Raw genomic sequence first — 23,070 nt, 5'->3', positions numbered from 1 at the left:
TGGAACAGGTCCAGAGTGAGTGGAAACTTCTTGAATTCCCATTTTTCAGGCCCTGAGGCTTGGACAGGCATATTTGCCCAGGCAGCAGAGAAAACATTTTTTAAAAAAAACACTCTTTTGGTTTTAGAAAGTGAGGTCAGGGGAAATGCAAGAGCTGTGATGATAATTGCAAAAGGTCCCGCCAGATTCCCTTTCCCTTCTAATCATGGCTCTCTGTACTGTGAAAGGGAAAATGCCCAGAATAAGGAAGGGGGAAGAGAGAGAGGAGGTGAAACTTGGGCCGTAGAGGACATGAATTCCTCTAATAGCACCACGACATACAGAAGGCAGCGTCCTACCTTTCATTTCAATGTGGCACTTTCAAATGTGCATCCGAGACAGCCGCCGGGATATGATTAGATTGCAGAGCGGACTATTAAATTTCCCATTCTCTATGCACCATACAATTGACAGAAAGAACACATAAGTCTCACTGCGGGCTTCCCCCCGCCTCTCTATTTGGAAATGGCTTTCCAACCTGGACAGGTAGTGTTTAAAGAGCCGGATAAGAGAGTTGGCCTGCCTCTTGGTAACAGCGTAGATGATGTACCAAAAGCATGAGCTGCTGCAGCACGTTTGAGGCAGAAGCAGATAAGCCCCATCACCATCTACAGTTGAGGGGCCAACTTTTCTATGATCCTGGCCCACACCCGACTTTCCCAGCCCGGCCAAGAAGGTCATTGTCTTTACACTCTTGGCTTGATTGTCTGCTAAAAGACTGGTGCGGCGGAGGTGGGAATTGCTGGTGCAGGGTTAAAAAAATCTGTGGCGGTTTTCTGAGCAGTGCAAATCATTAAGTGCACCATTAACGCCTTTGGAGGGTATGTCTGCATGACGAGTGAAAGATGTGATTGTGTCCGGGGTAAGCACACCTGTGTGAGTTTAAATCTAGCGAGCACAGATAGTAATAGCAGTGCAGATGGGGTGATGTGGCTTCTGCGTGGGCTAACAACCAGAGTACAGGCCCTCCAGGGACCCTGGGTAGGTCCTCTGGTTGTTAGCCTGCTCTGAAACCTGGGCCACCACATCTATATGGCTATTGTTACCCATGCTAGCTAGATTAAAGCTAGATCGGGTCTGACTACCCCTGTTACAGTTACACCTTCACTTGCAGTGTAGACGTACCTATAGAGGAAGGTCTGAAGGGAAGACTGAGAGCAGCGGTCTAAGAGCTGGAGCAGAGCGTTCCCTGGATATTACACCGGTTGTTGGGCATCTTGTAGGAGACAAGGGTGCTTCTAAGGTGGTGGTGATGGAGAAGGCTGCTCATGAGGAGTGGAACTCGCCACTAGGGAGCTGTAAGTCCAGTAATGCTGTATCTGTCTGACAGGGCTGTCAGAATGCTGTCAGTTATCAAAGACCTGATCCAGTTGTCATAACAATCCCGTCCTCTTGTACCGATCTCCCAGAAGATCCTCTACTTCAAAATCAGATGCTGGAGAGAGATGCTTTGCTGTGTCTCAAGGTCTCTAGACAAGGACTGGTTACTCTAGAAGCAGTGACTGAGACTAGTGGTTCCTATAGTTGGTCTAACAGCCACTGGTTGGATGGATTAATCTCCAGAGGCAAATCAACAGAACAAAGTGGTATTGATCATCTTTGGCTTAATGAACATGGGCAGTTGCGTCTAGTATTCTTCCAGTGTACCCCATTCACACTAAGCAGGGGAGACAGGACTGCAAGCACCAAACCTCTCCTTTTCTTGTTGTCTAATCTTCGGGGGGGGGGGGGGTTGGGGGGGAGCATCTGTGCTGTGAATGGGCAGCCCAAGGTGGTTGTTATACAGCAGAGATGGACCTGAATTTTTAGAAGGTAAAGATTTGTCCTAATCTTTCTCCTATTTAATTCTGCCATGCACTATCAGCCAGAGCAGGAGCCAGTGACATGTCAAGCAGAGGAAATCAAGACAAGTCCAACTCTCTTTGTCGTTAAGGCTCTCTGTAAACCTTCCCCTCCACAGGTCCTCATCCACTGGTCACTCTTAAATCCAGAGTTACTAATGGCCTTTGTCATAAACATACAGCTAAGGGTAGCATAAATTCCCTCCTTTACCTGTAAAGGGTTAAGAAGCTCAAATAACCTGGTTGGCACCCGACCAAAAGGGCCAATAAGGAAAGAAGATACTTTCAAATCTGGAGTGCGGGGGGAGAGGCTTTGTTTGTGCTCTCTTTGTTGTTCCCTCTGTATAGAGAGAGACACCTAGCAGGTAACCCAGCTCCTACTGAAATGATACATCTAGGATTACAGAAATTGTAAGTAATAGCAAGGAAATGCATTAGATCATCTTTTGTTTTAGCTTGTGAATTTTCCCTATGCTAAGAGGGAGGTTTATTCCTGTTTTTGTAACTTTGAAGTTGAGCCTAGAGAGGAAATCCTCTGTGTTTTAAATCTTTTTATTACCCTGTAAAGTTACCTTCCATTCTGATTTTACAGAGGTGCTTCTACTTTTTTTCTTTATAATAAAGTTCTGCTTTTAAGAACCTGATTGGGTTTTTAGTGTTCTAAAACCCAAGGGTCTGGTCTGTGCTCACCTTGTTAACCTATTGGTTGGTAGAGTATTCTCCAGCCTCCCCAGGAAAGGGGGTGAAGGGACTCGGGGGGATATTTTGGGGAAACAGGAACTCCAAGTGGTCCTTTTCCTAAATCTTTGTCTAAATCACTTGGTGGTGGCAGCAATACTGTGCAAGGACAGGGAAAGGAATGTGTGCCTTGGGGAAATTTTTAACCTAAGCTGGTAGAAATAATCTTAGGGGGTCTTTCATGCGGATCCCCACATCTGTATCCCAGCGTTCAGAGTGGGGAGGAAACCCTGACAGCCTTCACTTCATCCTTACAGTGGGACATCATTAAACATCAACTGTCCAAATAGCTTCAGTCCTCAGAAGCAGTTGAAATATAAGCACCGAATCAGAGAGATCAATAGTTTCTAGAATATCACTGGACAAATATACAGATACCGACTCCTATTGGTCCGATACAGTTTGTCACAATCCCTTGAAATACCATGGCCCAGTTACCCTGCCAGTGGTTGGTACACAAAGCTCTCCCTGATATGGGAGTCAGTGGCTATCATAGTCTGGTGAGATTGCACTCAGAGCTTTTAGCTCTGAAAGGGAGATGCCACAAGGGGCTTCTGCTAATTATCTCGTGTCGCACTGGTAGGCAGTTGGTGATCTCCTACAGTATGGAGCTGCGAAGAGGGACATTTTGGTCATTCCTTATCTCCTCTCTTGGGTCAAAGGGTGCTGGGAACTCTGCTCATCCCCTCTCAAATGTCCATCTCTATGGATTGTCTCTGCATATTATAGGTCCTGTATGGTACGTTACAGGTGCGCCAGATGTCATTTTCAACACTCTATCTGAAATAAATGAGGTTTCGCTAAATGATTATTGTCTGGGTTCTAGCTGTGGGGCTAGGTTCTCGTGTGTGTTGGAGGATATCGAAGCCATGGGATACCCTCTTCCCTCCCTGCCTATGTCACCTACCGTGGGGTAGGTATTGAAAGGTGATGCAGGCATTTGGGCCACGATCTTGGTATGTTCGGCCTTTGCTGCAAAGGGGCTGCTTGAGGTTTGGATGGTGGGCAGGGATTATAAGGAACAACTTGATGGGTAGCTTCAGTCAGTGTCCCCACCAGGCTCATTCTCTGCTCCCCTCCGCCTCCACTGGTACAGGCTGGCAGAGGCCAGTGAGGAAGGAGAAAGCTGGGGTGGGTTTTCTCTTGTTTTCCAAAGCATGCCGTCACCCCCACCGGACCCCCGTCTCCGCCCTCCCTCACTATAACCATAGGGGTTACCGCGCCCAGGTTCTGACGCCGTGGCCTCACCTTCTGCTCTGAACCTGACAGGTGACCCTGCAGCAGAGGAGTGGTCCCCGTGGAGCGTGTGTTCGACCACCTGCGGGGAGGGCTGGCAGACCAGGACCAGGTTCTGTGTGTCGTCTTCCTACAGCACGCAGTGCAGCGGCCCTCTCCGGGAGCAGAGACAGTGCAACAACTCCGCCGTCTGCCCAGGTGCGCCACCAACTCCACGGGCACAAACTGTGGGGAAGGAGGAGGCGCTCGGGATCTGGGCTCTCGACACTGTGCTTACCAGATGTTCCCCGCATTACCAGGAACTGCTCTGCTGTCCAAATCCGAATGGCAAGGAGCGCTCCCCAGCTCAGGATCCAAGACCCTGAGTTTGCAGCCTGATGCAATCTCTGTCTCCCAAGCAGCCATGCTGCTCTCACGTAGCAATTTATAATGGAGAAACCGCCGCTCTCCTGTGCTCTGCCTGCTCCCACCTCCCCTGCTTCCCAGCATTGCCTTCTACTCATATCCCACGGTCACAGGTGGTTTCTGTGGAAAGCCACAGAACCGTACATAGGCTTTAACATGTTTCCTGGGGATGTTGGTTTATTCACCACTGGAAATTAACATATTCTTTCCCCATACGAGATAACCCTCTGCTAGGGATATGCGATCCCATTCAGTAAAGAACCACTCAGAATCTTTGCTCAGGATTCTGAGGTTTGGAAAAGTTCACTTGCCTCTTTTTTTAGTATGATTGTTTTTGCAGTGGCCTCTGAACTTTCTTATTTGATCCAGAACTTGAGCTGGAGAGGATAAAAACCCACAAAGGAGGTCGGGACTGCTCTTAGGGCACTTGGAACCTAGATTTTATGGTGACAAGTGTATCATACCCACCTTGGCTAGGTTAGATTATATTGCTCTACAACCGAGCAATCCTGGGAAGCCTAAAACTGTGCTATCCTGATTTATAACCCAAATGGCTGCTAGGATAAACTTTCCAATTCCTGGATGCTGTCCAAACAGAGCTGCTGTACGAGACCTGTGTGGAGGATAAAAAGTCTGTTACGTAAAGGGTTTTGAGATTTTGAAATCTGTCCTTGTTCCTATTTGGAATGGAACCCAAAAATTGTCCATGAAAGAAATTTTGGAAAAAAAATAGTTTTGGATCTCTGAAAACATTTGGGTTTGATTTGACTTTTTAAAATTGTATATTATATTATATATTTTTTCAAAAACAGAAAGTCATTCCAAAGTAAAAAAATCGGAACGTTTCATTCAGAAAATTGAAATGGGATTGTTTGAACATTTTCAGAATTTGTTTTTTGTTCTGAAGCAAAATTGATCTGATTTTGCAAAGTGTTTGGTTTCCATCGAGCTACATTTTCCAATGGAAAATGGTTTTGTCAAAGTGTTTCTGATCAGCTCTATGCTGCACCTTGTGATGTCTAATTCTAGCAGTTAACAGGGGTAACTAGTCAATGCTTGTACAGCCATAACAACACTGGAGTTTTGCAAGCCCATCTAGCTATTCCAAATCTCTTTAGCTCTGCCTGTGATGGCGTCACTGCTGAATGATGCATTAGCACTTAGATGTCTGCCTCCTGACATTGCTGCGACTTTCTAAAAGGCTGATGCCTTGTGGAGGTTTAGAGATAAAAGAGAAAGCATTGGGTAAAGTAGCATTAGCAGAGGTGTTGCGTTTTGTGCCTTTGACATTGGAGCTGTCCAGATTTCAACAAGGTTTTCTCTTTCTGAAAGTGTATTTCTGCTGCTCAAAAAGGCCTTTTTCCCCCAGCAAAAATGTGAAGAGGGAGGGGGGGTCAGTGAAAAGCGTGTCAGGATTTTTCACATTTGTGAAACTAGTGAAGAGCCATTTGGTGGCAATTCATGAAATGTTCCATGCAGTTCTCCTCTGCACATTCCTGGCTGATTTGTTTTGGTCCTTCCCATGCTGGTTTCTAATGGGTTTCTTACTATGGGCAAGATACCATGTTCCATGTAATGATTCTCTAGCTATCTAAGACTCCCTAGGATGGGATGTTTATTCCCTCTGCTTTTATTTCAGTGCATGGCACTTGGGACGAGTGGTCTCCGTGGAGTCTGTGCTCCTCAACGTGTGGGCGGGGGTACAGGGATCGGACCCGCACCTGCAAACCCCCTCAGTTTGGTGGAAACCCCTGCGAGGGACCTGAAAAACAAACTAAGTTCTGCAACATTGCACTTTGCCCAGGTAAGGTGGTAAAAAACAGAGCATTCCCTCCAGCGGCTCTTGGCCCTGTTCCTGATGGACAGCTCTCCACATCACCCAAAACCACTAACACGTTTGGCAGTAACTGGCTCCACACTTGGTCCTATCAGCAGAGAGGGCATGCAGATTAAGCTACCCTAGAAGTGGGTCCTCTAGAATAGGTCTGAAGGATAGTGGAGAGAAAGCTTGTACTGCTGCTGCTTCTCCTGCGAGCTGGAGGACTTTGATCTCCAGAGATGTCCATCTGGAAATGTGTCCAGCACCAACTGCAATTTTAGGGTCAGAACTCCCATTCTCAGTAAGTAACCTGGGGCACACAACGTGAAATAGAACAGGGTTGGTTCTAGTGTCGTACTGCTGAGATTCTGTTATCCTCTAATATGTTATTCCACATGGTAAGTTGGGAGCTACTTTGCCAGGTTAGCATTTGAGCTGTGAGGAACTTAGCAGTTTTACAGCGGCTCATGTGACTGCCCCCCAGACCTTCCAGATGTTACTTCTCAAAGATTTGTACTCAACTGAGTTTTGCTTTGAGTTTAAAGTTGGAATGAACCCAAACCTCCAAGCGAATCTCAAAGAAGTGGCTGTTTGTTTGCTTTTGCTCATATCAAAAATAGTTGCACTTGGTACAGCTTCCATTCTCAGAACCGTAAATCATCCCTGCGTGTGTCTCAAAACTTAGCCCATGTTAGCTTAGAGCTTTGCAGGTCCTGAGGAAGCTTTTGAGTAACATGGTCCAAATGTTGGAGCTGTAACCAACCCTCCCAAAATAGGGCTGGCTGAAATGTTTCAAATTTTGACAAAATTATCTTCAAAATTTCATATTTCCCTGGGAAGGAGGGAAATGTGTGTGTGAGAATTTTGTGAAATTTCTCCCCACATTTGCTGTCACCTCTACCCATTTGGCTATCCAGCTCCCAAATCAGGTAACTATCCCTTGATTTCTGCCTTTGCTCCCAAAATCTCTGCTTGGAATTAGAACTTTGCAGAGACCAAGTTGGCTCTCCCATAAAGAGACAAATTGAGGAGGTCAGAGCTGGCAGTGCTAGAGTAACAAAGCATATCCCTAGTTAATATTGATACATAATTAATGGCTCTGACAAAACCAAATACATATACTATTGCAAATAAAATAGCAATGCAAACAAAGGCAGCCCAATTGAAATCTTTCAGCTTTAATTAATCCACAAAGGTAATCATCGGCTTTCCTGTGCCAAACGAGTGCTGCATTGGAGGGCTCGTTGAAACACAACAATGGGAGCTATTCAGTGCTTTATACACTTGACAGTCATATCAGTTATTACTGCCCTACTCTGAGGATTCGTTACTGCACATGGTTATAATGCTCCGCTAATGGGACAATGACACTTTATTCTGTGGGGTCGGCGGCACAGAATGAATCCTGCACCACTTTGGAAGGAGAGGAGAGGACGAGCAAATTGTCTCCATAGACTCTAGAAGATGAACTTCTAATGAACTCCACTGTTATTTGCTTTTCATAAGCTCTTGCTGTGTGTGGTCTACGCTGCTGGCTACTGAGCACCCTCAGCTCCCAGTGTTGTCAATGGCAATGAAGGCTTCTCAGCACCTTGCAGGATTGGGGCCCTTTATGACTGGAGCTATGACTAGAGATGTAACCTGGAACCACAGTCAGCTTTGCTGGCTTAATTTCCTAAACTTCCGAAAATACAATACATTAATAATCCAAACACATGACCGCCCCGTCTCTACGTAGTCTGGCCTTTCCCCTCTCCCCCGATTTCATGGGTAGATGCCAAAGGCAGATCCCTATAGATGTGTTCCCATTTTATATCCCTTACACCAAAAATGCTGCGTTCCTCGGTGACCATAGCCCCTAGCCTTGCAGTGTGCAGTAGTGGTACTACAGCACATGGGGCTATTGTGGGAACTGCTGCACTATATTTCTTATATGGGCTAAGAGACATGGGACCAGATCCTCCGCAGGTGGGAATCATAGCACTGTTGAGTTAGGAACAGCTCCACAGTTATTATTAATATTATTGGGCCACCTGGGAGGAATTGCCTCATCGACTCCAGTGGGGTTTGCTGATGGTGAGCATCTCTTAGCATTCACCCCTTTGGTATTAATATGCACTTATATAATGCCATGAATACAGGGGTGTCAAAGCCTTTATTCTGGAGTGGCTAAAGCCGGGCCCCTAAATCCATAAATAGCTACTGAACTAAGTTGCCTGATGTTCCGATCTGCTGCGCCTTGCAACTCCCATTGACTTTAAAATTGTACATTTTGGCTATGATACATTTTCTTTCATGTGCACAAACAAAAAGCAATGAGACCCTGAGACTAATTTGGTGCCTTTTGAGAGCCTGTAAATTACAAAAGGAACCAGATGTCAAATAGTTTTTAAAAAATCAATTTGTGTCTGGGACTGATGAGCCAAAGAGTAAGAGTTTTTATTCGCCAGAGAGCTGAAATCTCCAAGAAATGGGGTTCAGAAGAGAATAAAAACCTTAATAATAGGGATACCACGGGGCCTTGCTTCTCATCCAGAGAGATAACAACCGCCATTGCTAATGAGGTAAATCAGGAATGGCAGAAAGGTTAGATGAAATATCTGTTGATTGGGGCTAATTAGAGTGGGCCTGCCAGTCTAGGGAATGCTTTAAAATATATCATGCTAATAAAATCCATTCATGTTTCATTCCTGGCCTGTGCTTTTAGTAATTTTCCTTTGCTGTTTTTTTTTGCTAATTAATTATCCAAGATGTTTCTGTTCAGGGACACACAAAGCCTGTCAATGTTAATTCAGCAACAAGAGAAGTGCATTGATATATACATAGACACATACTCATGGATCTTTATTAAATTCCACTCATGCTATAGGGTATGTCCTGATACACGGAGTGAATTCCATTGAATAATAGTGAGCTTCTGTAAAAAGATTCTCTCTGAAAGACAGATGGAGTTTTAAGGTTCATCCATCCATCTTTCTTTCCTTCCACACATGCCACTTTGAACTAGACCTGGTCAACATTTGTCTAAATTTTCCATTTTTCCATTGGAACGTGCTGATTTGGCAAAATTGAAATCTTCCACGGGAACATATTGATTTCAATGAAATGTTTTGATGAAAAATGATCAGAACAATTTATCTCAATTGGGTCAAAATATCTGTGGTTTTTTTTTTACTTTATCATTTTGATTGTTATGTTATATTTATTTTATCATTTATAATATTACTATGAAGGTCAAAAAGTTTGGATTATTATAGGCCCTGTTATAATATCACATCATGTCATGTGATACTGTAATAGTCTATGTTCCTAAGGTTCCTTGGTTGGGCAGAGTTGAGCTCTCCTTCCCTGGGGTACCTGTCTGCATCTCTTTATCAGTCTATGCAAGATGGCTCTGTCTGCTTTGGAGCACTGTATTGTGCCAGTGCAACAGGGCCTTGGCTTCACTGGCCTGGTCTCGCGGAACAGGCCTCATTTCTGGTGAAAGGGATTTTCACATTCTCTGTTTCTTTTTCTTCCTTTGGGCCACTCAGTGGATGGGAACTGGAATGAGTGGTCGAGCTGGAGTTCCTGTTCTACGACCTGCTCCAATGGTACCCAGCAGCGGACACGGGAGTGCAACGGACCCTCCTATGGGGGAGCAGAGTGCCAGGGGCACTGGGTGGAGACCAGAGATTGCTTCCTAAGGCAGTGTCCAGGTCAGTGGCAAATGGGTTACTGTGTATTGTGGATCCTCCCTCAACACTCTACAGTTGCACAGAGACTATGACAAATGCCCCTTTATTTCCTTTGAAGAAAAATAGCACAGTTTCCCCCATTGGTCCATCTATCATTACCATCGATCCATCTACTCCAGTACCCTATCAGGACCAGATACTCCAGCGGAAGGTGCAAGAAACCCCATAGTGGACAATAGTAGAATAACCTGACCATTGGGAAAGTATTTTCCTAACCTCAGGTCAGTGGGTGCCATATGACATGAAGAATGATGGTGTATATCTCTTATAATTGTTTGATCTTATCTCATGCACATGTGGATGTCTGTATTATTCATATAATTTTCTAATCCTTTTTGGAATACTGCTAAGCAGTTGGCCTCAGTAACATCTTGTGTCCAGCAGTTCCACAGGTTAATTAAGGGCTGTTTAAACCAATATTTCCAACTGATTGCCTTTCAGTTTCACTGGTCTCTCCTTATTCTAACATTAAGAAGAAGGGTAGCCAAGGAGACTCTGATTATTGTCTTTGAGTTGTGAACTTCTCATTTATCTCCTGTCGAAATAATATAGTCATCGGGTAATGTTTTCAAAAGTACCTAAGTCCCATTTCTCAAATGACTTAGGAACTGAAATCTCACTGAAAGTCAACGGGACTTAGACTCCAAAGTGACTTAGGTGCTTTTGAAAAAATTACCCTCTTATCCATTAAATCTCTGCTATGGAATTCTTTCCACATCTCTATGGCATTTTCACACTCGTCCTATTATATGTTAGTTGTTTCCTCATCCAGTTATGGTTGAAACTGACAGTATTTACACATTTGAACATTCACCGTGAGTAGGCTGTGAGGCTGGTTGGGGAGCAAGATCCGGGGCTTCTAGGTCGTTGTGACCAGCCCTTCATGGTTAGGTATAACCACCCTGACTTTACGTCATGGGGGATAGGTCCTAGGACAGGCCATTTCAGAAAGGAAAATAAACCAGAACGGACGCACATGTCAGAGAAGCCTGATACCAGCGGGTCTCAGTCATCTGCCTTACCCTGGCTCTCTGGAGTCAGCTGTTTCCAGCCTGGGTGCACTTCACTGCTCTCTGAGGGAATGGGCTTTGCAAATGCTCCAGAGAGAATGAACAAAACAGGTAATCATTGAGTGATCCATCCCCGGTCACCCATTCCCAGCTTCTGGCAAAAGAGAATCCAGCTGCCTGGCTTCCACATCACTAAAGGGTCAAAGTCACCCTTTAGATAGGTGGGGGTAACTGAGGGCTTTGAAGTGGTGCTGTTCCACAGAGACTATCAGAAGGTCCATGGGGGACTACTTTCTCTAGCAGCAGAACACCACACTCACAAAGCAGTGCTTAGACAGGGCATTGGCCTTCCCTACACTGAGACCAATAGGCCCTGCTGTTTAGGCCTCATCTTTTTTTAGTCGCTGAGCTTCTGTTATCATCATTGTTGCTAGCATGGTTTTGAGTGTCGTGGGGACATGGCCCAAGCTGCAGGTGCAGTTGACATTGGTGTAGAAAAGGGCTAGAGGTTGTGTCACACCACATGTTTGGTGATAATGGTGTCCTTCCTCAGCTAAGGAAAGAAGAAAAGTAATCCCTCACCTCCCAGTATCCTGTTAAAATAGGCGTCATAAGTGATTTGCTAAAATGTGATTCGAATTAGGAATCAGGACTCCTGGGTCTTAGCTCTCGTTCTGTTACTGAGCTGCTGCATGGCCGCAGACAACGCACTATTCCCCATCTGTGACATGAAGAGGATATTCCACAGACGTGTTGGGAGGATTAATTAGCAGTTGTACAGTGCTTTGAAGATGTTAAATGCCATTATTAATAGTAAGAAGTGAGCTACGAAGCAGCATGTCCATAGAGGGTGCAGAGGCACTCGGAGAAGTTACACTGAAACTAGACAACCTTACAGTCCATTTCTCAGAGCGCTTGCAAATCCCATTTCCAAGGCATGTGAAACAACCATACGCATTGAGAAAAGACAGTTAAACGTACATATGAGTCCTGGAATGTAAAAACAGGTGACTGGTTCCAAGAAAGAGTTTGGCCAATTTAAGTTCTTGGGGGCTTGTGCTGCACTTACACGGTGCGTGGGCCTTGAAGTAGCTTCTTGCACAAGAGTGAATTTCACTCAAAATGAAGCCCAAAGTGGGCAATAACACTGAAGCGATAGACTTTGGTTATTAAATGTTAATATAATAAATTAGAGAGACATTTATATGGGTCCCTGTCTATATTCAGAGCTTCCACAGTCAGACCCCAAAATCTTATCCCAGAGTGAGATGAGTCAGGAGGCCTGGATGTCTCAGATGACTGGAAATAAAAACCAATGGTCCATCTAACCCAATATCTGTCTTCCGACAGTGGCTGGTGATAGATGCTTCAGAGAGAATGGACAGAACAGAGCAATTTATCAAGTGATCCATCCCATGTCATTCAGCCCCAGCTTCTGGCAGTCAGAGGCTTTAGGGTACTCAGAGCATGTGGTTGTGTCTCTGACCATCTTGGTTAACAGTCATTGATGGACCATGAACTTATCTAATTCTCTTTTTAACCCAGTTATACTTTTGGCCTTCACAACATCCCCTGGCAAAGAGTTCCACAGCTTGACTGTGCATTGTGTGAAGAAATACTTCCTTCTGTTTGTTTTAAACCTGCTACCTATTAATGTCGTCGGGTGACCCTGATTCCTGTGTTACCTAAAGGAGTAAACAACGCTTCTCTATTCACTGTCTCCACACCATTCGTGATTTTATTGACTTCTATCATATCCCCTCTTAGTCGTCTCTTTTCCAAGCTGAATAGTCCCAGTCTTTTTACTTTCTCCTCAGATGGAAGCTGTTCCATACCCCGAATCATTCTTGTTACCCTTCTCTGTACCTTTTCCAATTCTAATATATCTTTTGTTTTGCGATGGGTCAACCAGGCCTGCCCGCAGTATTTAAGGTGTGGGCGTACCTTGGCTTTATATAGTGGCATTATGATATTTTCTGTCTTATTATCTATCCCTTTTCTAATGGTTCCTAACATGCTGTTAGCTTTTTTGACAACCGCTGCACATTGAAGAGATGAAAAATGGGTTAGGGGTCAGCAGCCCAGGATCAGAAGTGAATTAATGCTGCTCTTTGGTAGCTGATTTGAACTGAGCTGATGGCCTGAGCCTGGTTCCTACCAGACAAGTGTCTGCAGGGAGACGCCTGAACGTCATCCTTAGTAGCAGTTTTAGGAGAGAATCCAAGGAGCGATTGGGCCGTGGAGACTGAACTGTCCTAAGGTCCTTCCAGGCTGGGCTGAGGTGGGGAGGGGAGACGTAAGGAGAAGCTTGCACTGGAGCAGAACATGTTGTACTATTTACTCTGGGCATAAGGCTACGATTTCAGGGAGATGGAGAGTTTGTGCACAGCAAGCTGGGGTGCAAATGTACAGTGCATGAATGTGGCACGTATTAACTGGCAGTGTGGCCCTTGCTACCATGCATGAAAAATTCCTCAGGATGCTTTGACGTACTCCTGCTTCAAACAGCAATAGGCCAAAGTGCACCAGGGAACTTGAAGCGCGCTGTAGCCAGGTCCGCACAGCCAGCGAGTGCGCAGCGCGCTAGTGGGCGATCGATTTACATTCCAGCTTGCTCCATTCTAAAATTCTGTTTCAAAAAGCCCCCAGTCTGCAGGGTTCAAACTTCATCCACCACAACTAAAATCATTTTAAAGCAATCCCCAGTTTTCAGGCGTGATTTTGATCCCCCGCACACTTTGCACGGTTGACTACAAGGAGTCTGCTCCTGAATTGCCCCATGCACGTGAGATCAGAGTTAGGCCATCAATGTGCAAAAGCAATCGAGATATGGACTGTTAGATCACTCCCACGCACCTTCTCCTCCTCCTTTTAACTAGTGTTAGAGCCTTTTCCAGGCAGGAAGCCATCACCTAACATCCAGCCATATCGCTGCAAACCGTATGTCCAGTGTTTACCTTGAGGATCAGCTGCCTCGTGTTGCTCAGGAACTTTTCTTTCCTCGTTTGCTCTCCTGCAGTGGACGGAAAGTGGCAGGCGTGGGGGCCGTGGGGGAGCTGTACGACCTCATGCGGGGGCGGGACACAGAGACGCGACCGTGTGTGCTACGGCCCCTTCTTCGGCGGAGACTCTTGTCAGGGGCCCAAGGAGGAGTATAAGCAGTGTAATGACAAGAAGTGTCCTGGTACGTATCTCACACTCTTCCTGCTTTCTGTTCAGACCGGTAGCACAGACTGTGGGGGGCCTGCTGCTTGTATGAGTCAGAGTTTAATACCAGGAGAGACCTCTGGTCCAGCCTTCTGCATAACACAAGCCTGCTGGTGGGGCTTGGTCCAACACCTATCCAAGCCAATCGTGAGGGTCTTCCTGATTTCAACGGGTACGATTGGGCCTTCTGTGGGTGGATGGATATGCTCAGTGCTTCTTGGCTGGTATGTGGTTGGAGACAGGCAGCTGATGATTTATAGAGAGGCAAAGAACTGGTGTGTGAGTACCCAGCAAAAGCAGTACAGATGCTCTGTCATGTTCACGCTACCCCCACTGGGACACTAGCCACTGGAGTACTCACATGCCGATGCACTACCCAGAGCAGTGTTAGACAGCACAGTGCTGGCTGAGTCTCTCTGAGTCCTGCCTAACCTATAGCTCCCGCTGGTGCTATTGCCTGGGGAGAAGAACCTGCTGCAAATTATGGGGCTGAAAAACCTTAGTGAGGTCAGGGCTGTAGAGTTTTGCAGGGCAGACAAAACCTGGGTTTCTAATGTGAAACACAAGCAGAAGCAAATAGTTAAAGGGCTCAAAAGCAATGTTTAGTTTCCTTTGCAGGCCACTTTTAGAGCCCGTTCTGGGGAAATCTCTGGTGGAAATTCCCCGGCCTGTGTTGTACAGGAGATCAGACTAGAGAGTTGCATTGGTTCCTTTTGATACGATACAGAGTTTTGAATAATGAGGGGGTTTAATGATCTGAACAGATTACCAAGGGATGTGGTGACTTCTCCCTCACTGGAGTCTTTAACTCGAGACTGGGTGTCTCTTGAAAAGACGCACTCTAGCCGAACCAGAAACTATTGGGCTGGATGCAGGGATCAGTGGGGAGGTGCGATGGCCTGTGCTATACAGGAGGTCAGAGCAGATGATCACAAAGGTCTCTGTGAATCGAAGGGGAAAAGACCCAAACGGTAGCATGAAGGTGTCCCCCAACTTCAGCGATTGCTCCCGCCCCCGCCCGGATTCTCTTCTAATTCAGCCAACAGCATTCCCCGACCATAGGAAAAAATTGGGCCAGATCCTCAGCTTTACGGACTTTACCTTTGATTTACGCTGGGTGAGGATCTGGAGCAAACCAAGACATTTTGTTAATTTTGGTAGGGGCTTGGAGCTGTGCTATCATATACAAAAGGAGGCACATCTCAGCAGTGCGGGTGTTTCACATCAAAGGAGCCTGTTGTAATTATTTTTTGGAGGGGGGTGGGTGGTGCGGGCAGGAGAGAGGGCAAGGGGGACTCGGCAAGACAATGGCTACAAATAAACCTCCTTGATTTGTTCTCAAGGAAATCTCAAATACCAACATGATTTTGTTTTAACGGAAGGATTGAGCTTAATTGGATTCGATATTAAAATCTCCCAGTGCAACTCGCTTCCTAGAGTAAAAAGGATTTTGTTACAAAGCGATATTAAAAATGACAGTGATCAGCTGATTCCCTCCTGGCCTGGGAATCACTCCTGCGCTTGTCGGCAAGACAATGCCAGGCAATACCAGGCCTTTCTAAGGAGCATCCCTGATGCATGGAATCACATAGCGCTTCCTGGAGAGGGCAGTCACAAGCAGGAGTGAAAAGAAAGCATTGGAGGGTTGGCATTAGGGAGAGAGAGTGAAGGGGTTGGAGTGGGGGAGCCATTCTCCTTAACCCTTCCCCGTCCCCTTCCCCCTTGCTCCTGCAGCTCGGTCACTTTGCAACAAAGAATGCTAGCAACTCTCCATAATTCTCCTTTGAAACACTGAGGGAAGCAGAGCGGCGGGATGGGTTTGTGGCTAAGGCACTGGGCTGGGACTCAGGAGATCTGGGCTCAAATTAACAGCTCTGCCACAGTGTAATGTGGGCAAGTCACCTAATCTCTCTGTGCTTCAGGCACTCTTCAGTAAAACAGGGCGAGTAATACACCCTTGCCCCCCCCACCCCGCTGTCTGTCTTGTGTATGTAGATTGTAAGTTCTGTGGGGCAGACGCTATTTCTATTAGATTCTGTTTCTTGTTGTGCCTAGCACAATGCAGGCCCGATCTCAGTGTGGGCCTTCAGGTGCTACTGGAATACCTCTGACAGGAACAGTAGACAATTAAAAGGAATGGGATGAGAGCTCTTTATGAACGACTGTCATGGCTAGTGGTTGGTCGTGGTCTTCCAGGAAGCATGGGGACGGGGGAGCTGCGTTTCAGATACAGATGGATTTGGATGTAGATTCCATTCTGAACTGGGTACACGTGGATCGCTCTTCCTTTCTGGGGCCTTTATAGACATAGGTGTTACCCACAAGATCTGGAGCCGAGCCGCCCCACGCTCAAAGATTTGTCAGATACAGAATTCTGGCTCCAGCCCCGTCTTTGCATTCACAGCCCTGCCTCCCACCCAGAAGCGTCTTGCAGTCAGTTCCAAAGCAGCACCTGGGGAGAGGGACACACCCAACCCAGCCGTGGAGCCCCGAGGTATTCCATACCCCCAGTCATGCCCCATGTAGGACTTGCGAGCGCTCCCTCTGCTGAAGATGCACTTGGGGGCTGCAGGCCGGGCATGCTCCACTAACTCCCCAGAGCACACAGTAAAACGCAGGACCTAGGACATATATTTATTTCAGTCATCTGCAGCTACTGCCACCCTCCCCCACAGCTTGGCTGATTGTGCCCTTGGCACACCTCTACTGGCGCCACTGAACGCTGGCACCAGCAGTGCTTCCCGGCATGGGAGGAGAGCGCGGTGAACAGCTGCCGAGCCCGGTCAATGACTGGCATTGGCTTGGCAACTGCCAGGCCTGGATGGGAACAGCCGTGCAAGCAGCCTCCTTGTTTATGGGTAGTTTTACATGCACAATAAATAGAAAATGTAATTGCAAACCACCCCAAGGAGTATAAATCGTTTTAATACCAGATTCACAGCTTCCACAGGTTTATGTACCATAAGTAATCTTTTCCCACATAAACCATCACTCACGTAGTAGATGTGCTTCCAACTCGCTGAAAGCACGTTGGCCATTTTGACTCCCTCTGGGGGCTGACCCAGCTTCACCCCACTTTGCAGCCGCCCCTTTCCTCCCAAGCCTGCGTCCGTTAGACCCAGCTGAGGCCGGAGGTTGGCGTAACCGCTGCACAGGGTGCTTTGCGCTGGTGCCGGGAGCAGCCGCAGCATTTAAACATGGCAGCAGCCTGCTGGGCTCTGTGGCGGTCGTTTCGTATGAGCAGCTGATGGAAACCCAGCTTCTCGGCATTATGGGGTGGTACTTACACTCTCTGCTTGTCCACGTTTGCCTGGCAACGTAAGCATCCGATACCCAGTGCCCCAAGGAGAATAGCTGCCTATGCAGGGCTTGAGGGGGCTCTCTAGGTGGTCCGGGTTCAACTTGGTTTCTGTCTAGCTGTGTCTCCTCTCCCTTTCTTTCCTCCCCTTTCCCCTTCCAGTCTTTCCTGTTCTCCCCCTCTAGGATGCTGCAGTTCGACATAGTAGTGTTTTAAACATAAAAAACCTAGGACAGATGTAATGCCTCCTAGGCATGGGTCCTTTGCCACCGAAACCCCAGATCCCTACAATGTGAGCCTAGCACACGCAGCTGCCACAGAGTAGGGGATGCACGAAGCACACTTTGCATTCACCTTAGGTGGGCACTAGTTAATTAACCCTCACAGGGGATCAAGGCTCAGTTTTCGGATAGGCAACGCGAGCTACAGAGAGGTCAGGTGGCTTTGCCCAAGGCCAAGCGATGAGGCAGCTGCGATTTAATCTCAGGAGCTGCTGGCTCTCTACACAGCGCGCTTTCCTCCACTGTCAGGTCCTTTCTCTGCTTCTCCCTTTTCTCTTCCCCCTCTCTGCTACGTCCCCCCTTCCTTTCTTCCCATCCTGCCCAGGCTGAGCAGCTGGTGGTGTGGCCAACCCAGTGCCTTTGTCCTTTACAGAGCCCCATGAAATATGCGATGAAGATAACTTTGCTTCCGTGGTTTGGAAGGAAACGCCTGCCGGAGACGCTGCGGCTGTCCGGTGTCCTCGCAATGCCACCGGTAAGGAGAACGACACGCTCTGCCTGTGGAGTCAACTTAAACTCATGGAGTTCTTGGTCTTCTCGGACCTGGAGCGGACCAGGATGTGTTATATGAGGAGGAGACTTAATACTGAATTTCATCTGCCATTTTGTTGCCCAGTGACGCAGTTTTGTGAGATCCCTTTGTAACTCTTCACAGACAGCTTTATTCTGGAGTAATTTAGTATCGCCTTCAAACTTTGTCACCCCACTGTTTCCCACCCCTTTTCCAGATCATTTATGAATATGTTGAACAACACAGTACAGATCCTTGAGGGACCTCACTTTTTACCCCTCTCCACTGTGAAAACTGACCATTTATTCCTACCCTTTCTATCTTTCAACCAGTTAGTGAAAGGACCTTCCTTCTGATCCCATGACTGCTTACTTTTCTTAAGAGCCTTTAGTGTGGACCTTGTCAAAGGCTTTCTGAAAGTCCAAGTACAATATATCCACTGGATCACCTTTGTCCACATCCAGCTGTCCTCTCTCTCATGCCCCTTTCATTCTCCTTTAGGGCTGATCCTGCGAAGATGCACTTTAGATGAAGAGGGGATAGCGTACTGGGAGACTCCGACCTACATCAAGTGTGTTTCCATTGACTACAGGAATATACAGATGATGGTAAATAAGATTCACTTCTCATCGGAATGGATCCATTTCTCCCCATTGTCGCGTTTTACTTAGATGGGAGATTCCCCAGAGAAACCCAAAGGGCTTACACTGACCCAGTAGTGACCCACTCTTCCCTCTGAGTCAGTAGTGAGCCAGTGACCCATTTCTGGGTGAGAGGGTGCAGTGGTGCTGAAGGCTCTGTTGTTTGGACTAATCCTACAACAGAGGCCTGGCCACTTGTGATTATTTAAAGGGCTCCTAGCACTTTTTGCGAGAGTGGAGGGTGTTAACCTCGGTATCCTGGCCAAATTCCAGTTTCCTTACATTCACCCGGCAGTGTTAAAAGAGAGGATGTCATCTCTTTGTGCCCTAAGCCCTTGTGCAGTGTTGTTGCTGCATTTCAGCGGCCGTGAAAGGAGAGTTTGTAGAGCACTTTGGGATCCTTTGGGAGGGAAGGGGTTATAAATGGAAGGCATTACTGTCCCCTCAATCCGTTATCCTGATGAGATCTGTGCACAGAGAAAAACACAGAGCTCTCAGCTATAAAATGGGGAGGATACGTCTTCCTTGTCCCCCCTTTGCCTGTCTTGTCTAGTTAGATTGTAACCCCCTCGCGACAGGATAGTCTTTCGCTGGGCATTTTAGTGTCTAGCATGATGGGGCTCCATTCTCGGTTGGGTCCTTTAGCTGTTATCATAATAATAAAAACTGTAAATACTTGGCCTGCCTCTGCCACCCTCCGGTGGCTTGTCTGGAAAGTCAGTGCCTGCAGCAGAACCGTCCTTGTTCCCGTCTATGGTCTGAGATAGCTGTAACTCAGGTAAAGACAGCTATAGGACTGAGTGGTGAGCAAAATCTTCCATTGCAGGCTGGGGTAGCCAGCAGCAAGATTATGAGGCAGAATAGTCTGCAGGGACACTTCCCTTTCTGGTCACAAAGAAAGTGGGAATTCAGTTGTCCTCCGATAGCCACCTAAGACCTTTCAGAGATATCACAGACTCTCCCAGATTGCCTGGAGCTGAAGGCCAGAAGGGACCATTAGACCATCAAGCCCGATCTCCTGTATGTCACAGGCCATTACATTTCACCCTGCTACCCTATACTGAGCCAAAGAACTTGGCTTAGACTAAAGCATTTCAGTCTTCAGGAGACCGAACTGTCATGTAGAGGTAGAGAACAGGAGAGACCTGGGTACCAAAGCCCGAGGCCCCTGCAATGGCAGGGAATTGATTAGGTGACATTTGCCCAGAAGGGACCATGGTGATCATCTGGTCTGTGCTCCTGAGACCTGAGAACTTCATTGATCCCCAATAGCGTGTGCTTGACTCATTGTGCTCTTCTCTCATCTCAGACAAGGGAGCATCTCTCCAAAGCCCAGCGGGGGTTGATGGGAGAAGGGGTATCTGAACTGCTCCAAAACCTGGTGGAGATCTCCCAGGATGGGACCAGCTACAGTGGGGACCTGCTGTCCACCATCGATGTACTCAGGAATATGACCGAGATCTTCCGTAGGGCGTATTACAGCCCCGCTGCTGGGGATGTACAGGTGAGCTGAGGAAGAGAGATGCACGTCATGATGGGATGGGTGCCACTGGGCAAGTCTAAGGCACGGGCACATACACACAGGGTTTGGGCGACCACTACGTGCACTGGAATCTACTTATACTGACGAAAGCCCAGAAAAATCAGAAATTTCTCTGCTTACCTCTGTGATGTGCCTCATTTCCCAATGTGCACTTCCCAGGCTAATGAGCTCTGCCCTCCCAATCCCCACTGTTTCATGAACTAGTAACTTGAAGAGCAAAGTCATTTCAAGCTGATTCAACCCAGCTGCACTTTCTGTGGAGTCTAATTGATTTTGGTGCCTTATTTGGAAGGAATTGCAGTCTAATGGCCGAGAGGGGAGTTGATCCTTGGGTATTAGGTGTCTATGTATCGATGTGGGAGAAGGCTGAGGGTTTCTTGCCCTGGGCTTTACTTTCAGCAGTTGCATGCAGACTGGTTACAGATCTGTCCTCGGGAGAGGTCATCAGCCCACAACTTGAAACATTAAACTTGTCCCCTAGGATCTGCTTCCCCATGGTGTCTGCAACGTCGGGGAAAATGGAGAGGAAAATCAATGGCTTTGAACTCTGTATCTCCTGCCTTCACATCTCTCTCTCACACACACACACAGCAGAACTTTTGCCTGGATAGCCCCTCTTCCTCTGACAGTTCATTCTGTCATTCCCCTTTCCCAGTTATAATGGAGATGGAGCCACCAGAAGCTTTCCCGCCACTGGCAGTGGTTTCATCTTCTTCCATAAAGCCCAGCGGCTGGGCTGGATGAAGCAGTGGCTGCTCTAGTCTGGCAGCCCCTGTGCTCGCTGACTTCAGAGCCTGAATGCACTCTCAGTGCCAGCAATGGCTTTTCGGTGGAAGGGGGATAGATCTGCTGGAGATGGGGTCTGCTTGGTACCTTGGCTTCTATATTTCCTGTGTGTTACTCACTGGGTGAAATATCTGACTCTGAGGGGCTCTCTTAGCAGTGAAGGTTTGGTCAAGTGAAGCTAGGACCCAGCAGAGCGTGCAGAGAAAGTCCATTAACTCACAATGGCAATGCAAAGCCTCCCATGCTGAGACCTTTGCAAAGATGGGGAGGGACAGGAGTAGCTGAGCTGGAGAAACCTAACCTCTGTTTGTTTGAGCTAGGGCCAAACGAAGGTTAGGGATAGAGTGCTGCACTTGGGCTGAAGAAACTTGGGTACCGTTCCTTGCTCAGCTTTCCTGTGTGATCTTCGGAAAGTCACTTAATTTGCCCTATGCCTCCATCCACCCTTCTGTACAGTGGGGATAATCTGGCTCTATATCCCAGGGGTGGTGTGAGGAAAGAATCCATGAATGATGGAGAAGTGGTCAGATACTCTGGTGATGGGGGCCAGGGAAATATCTGGCTGGCTGGCTGGCTAGATAGATAGGTTTTCCATTATGATAATCTAGTCTGACCTCCTGTACGGCACAGGCCAGAGAACCTCAACCAATACTTTCAGCATCAAACCCATAACTTCAGTATGAGCTAAAACAGATCCTTTAAAACAACATCCAGTCTTGATTTAAAGACCACAAGTGATGGGGAATCCATCATGTCCTTCGGTAAGTTTTCCCAGATGGAATTACCCACGAATTCTGAACCTGGCCATGAATTCTGAAACCGGGCCCAAGGTTTGCAAGCATTTGTTGTCTCTGTAATAGGCCGAGCCAAAATTGCAGATCCCCACTACTCCTGGATGTTGAGATCTCCAAAATCTGGGCCTGCAGTCTGCAGCGTGAGCCCATCCCCCTGTGAAAGTGAGGGGCTCAGAGAGCTCGCGGGAGCCAGGTGTACTGTGGACAACCCTGCTGCTCTCCATACCCCTCATAGTCAAAACCCCTCTTGGCATTTTATCATTGCCTCATGTCTGCCTACGCCCATCCCTTGGGCTCTCAATGGCATGCAGAATCCTTTGCTTTCTGCTGTGGCCTGGTGGGTAATGAGACACGTAGTACTCACTTGCTGCCCCATAGCACTCTGGTGGTGAGCAAGGTTCTGACTCGTCTCCCCAGGAGAGGCAGTAGGATTTTTGCTACTTATTTCATTGGGAGCAGGGCTTTGGTTTGTCCAGTGCTTTGGGAAGAACAGTGCTCTGTGACCGAGAGCAGATCCTCTTCTTGCTAATACTATTGTTCTCTGCCCTCTCATATGTTGTGGGGCACGTCGTGCCACTCCGTCGTATTCGGATCATGACTTTCTTTTCCTTTTTTGTCTCGCCTCTCTAGAACTTCGTCCAGATCATCAGCAACTTGCTGTCAGAGGAAAACCGGGACAAGTGGGAGGAAGCTCAGATGGTATGAACCTGCTACGTAAACATACAACCCAAATAGTGCTGGCTCTCAGCCTGTGGCATTGTGGGGAGGGGTTATGGGCATTTCCCCTTGGGTTGGGTGATCTCACCACTGTGTGTGCCTGACAGATGTTGTACTCAATGGGCATCCGTTTCACCCAGAAGAGACAGAACTCATCCGGCCACTGCTAGGCATCACCAACACAACGCCTTGCAGTGAAAGAGATTTGTAGGCTGAACTACCCTGCTTGGAGAAATCAGCGGGGACCAGGAAAATGGATCCTGCTAGACTTCAGAGCCAAGTGCAGTCCTGGCCCTTTAAGATTGCTCCCAAGTCTGAGTCCTGTAGGAAAAGACTCAGGCAGGACAGGTAGGGTTTTAAAGGGCCAGGGTTGTGCTCTGCCATCTGAGCCTCCGCTCGAGCTGAGCAAGGGTTCAGTTATATGTTAGCTACACCTTCCTCATAAGGTCACCTGGTGTCTCCTCAGG

The 23,070-nt window shown here is 47.4% G+C and overlaps 1 protein-coding gene across 1 annotated transcript in view; it reads left to right on the top strand.

Annotated features, from left to right (window-relative positions):
• Positions 1 to 23,070, top strand: part of ADGRB1 (adhesion G protein-coupled receptor B1) — a 378,168-nt gene that overhangs the window by 193,607 nt on the left and 161,491 nt on the right. The window contains exons 5-12 of the mRNA XM_045007331.1: positions 3,888 to 4,052; positions 5,899 to 6,063; positions 9,612 to 9,776; positions 13,845 to 14,009; positions 17,985 to 18,086; positions 18,624 to 18,730; positions 20,073 to 20,267; positions 22,517 to 22,585. Of these exons, the coding sequence (XP_044863266.1) occupies positions 3,888 to 4,052; positions 5,899 to 6,063; positions 9,612 to 9,776; positions 13,845 to 14,009; positions 17,985 to 18,086; positions 18,624 to 18,730; positions 20,073 to 20,267; positions 22,517 to 22,585 (1,133 nt within the window). The remainder of the gene's footprint in view (positions 1 to 3,887; positions 4,053 to 5,898; positions 6,064 to 9,611; positions 9,777 to 13,844; positions 14,010 to 17,984; positions 18,087 to 18,623; positions 18,731 to 20,072; positions 20,268 to 22,516; positions 22,586 to 23,070) is intronic.

Source organism: Mauremys mutica, chromosome 2, assembly GCF_020497125.1.
Source record: "Mauremys mutica isolate MM-2020 ecotype Southern chromosome 2, ASM2049712v1, whole genome shotgun sequence".
In the NCBI taxonomy this organism is placed as follows: domain Eukaryota; kingdom Metazoa; phylum Chordata; order Testudines; family Geoemydidae; genus Mauremys; species Mauremys mutica.
The sequence above is the reverse complement of the archived record's forward strand: the minus strand, read 5'-3'. Positions and strand labels throughout refer to the sequence as shown.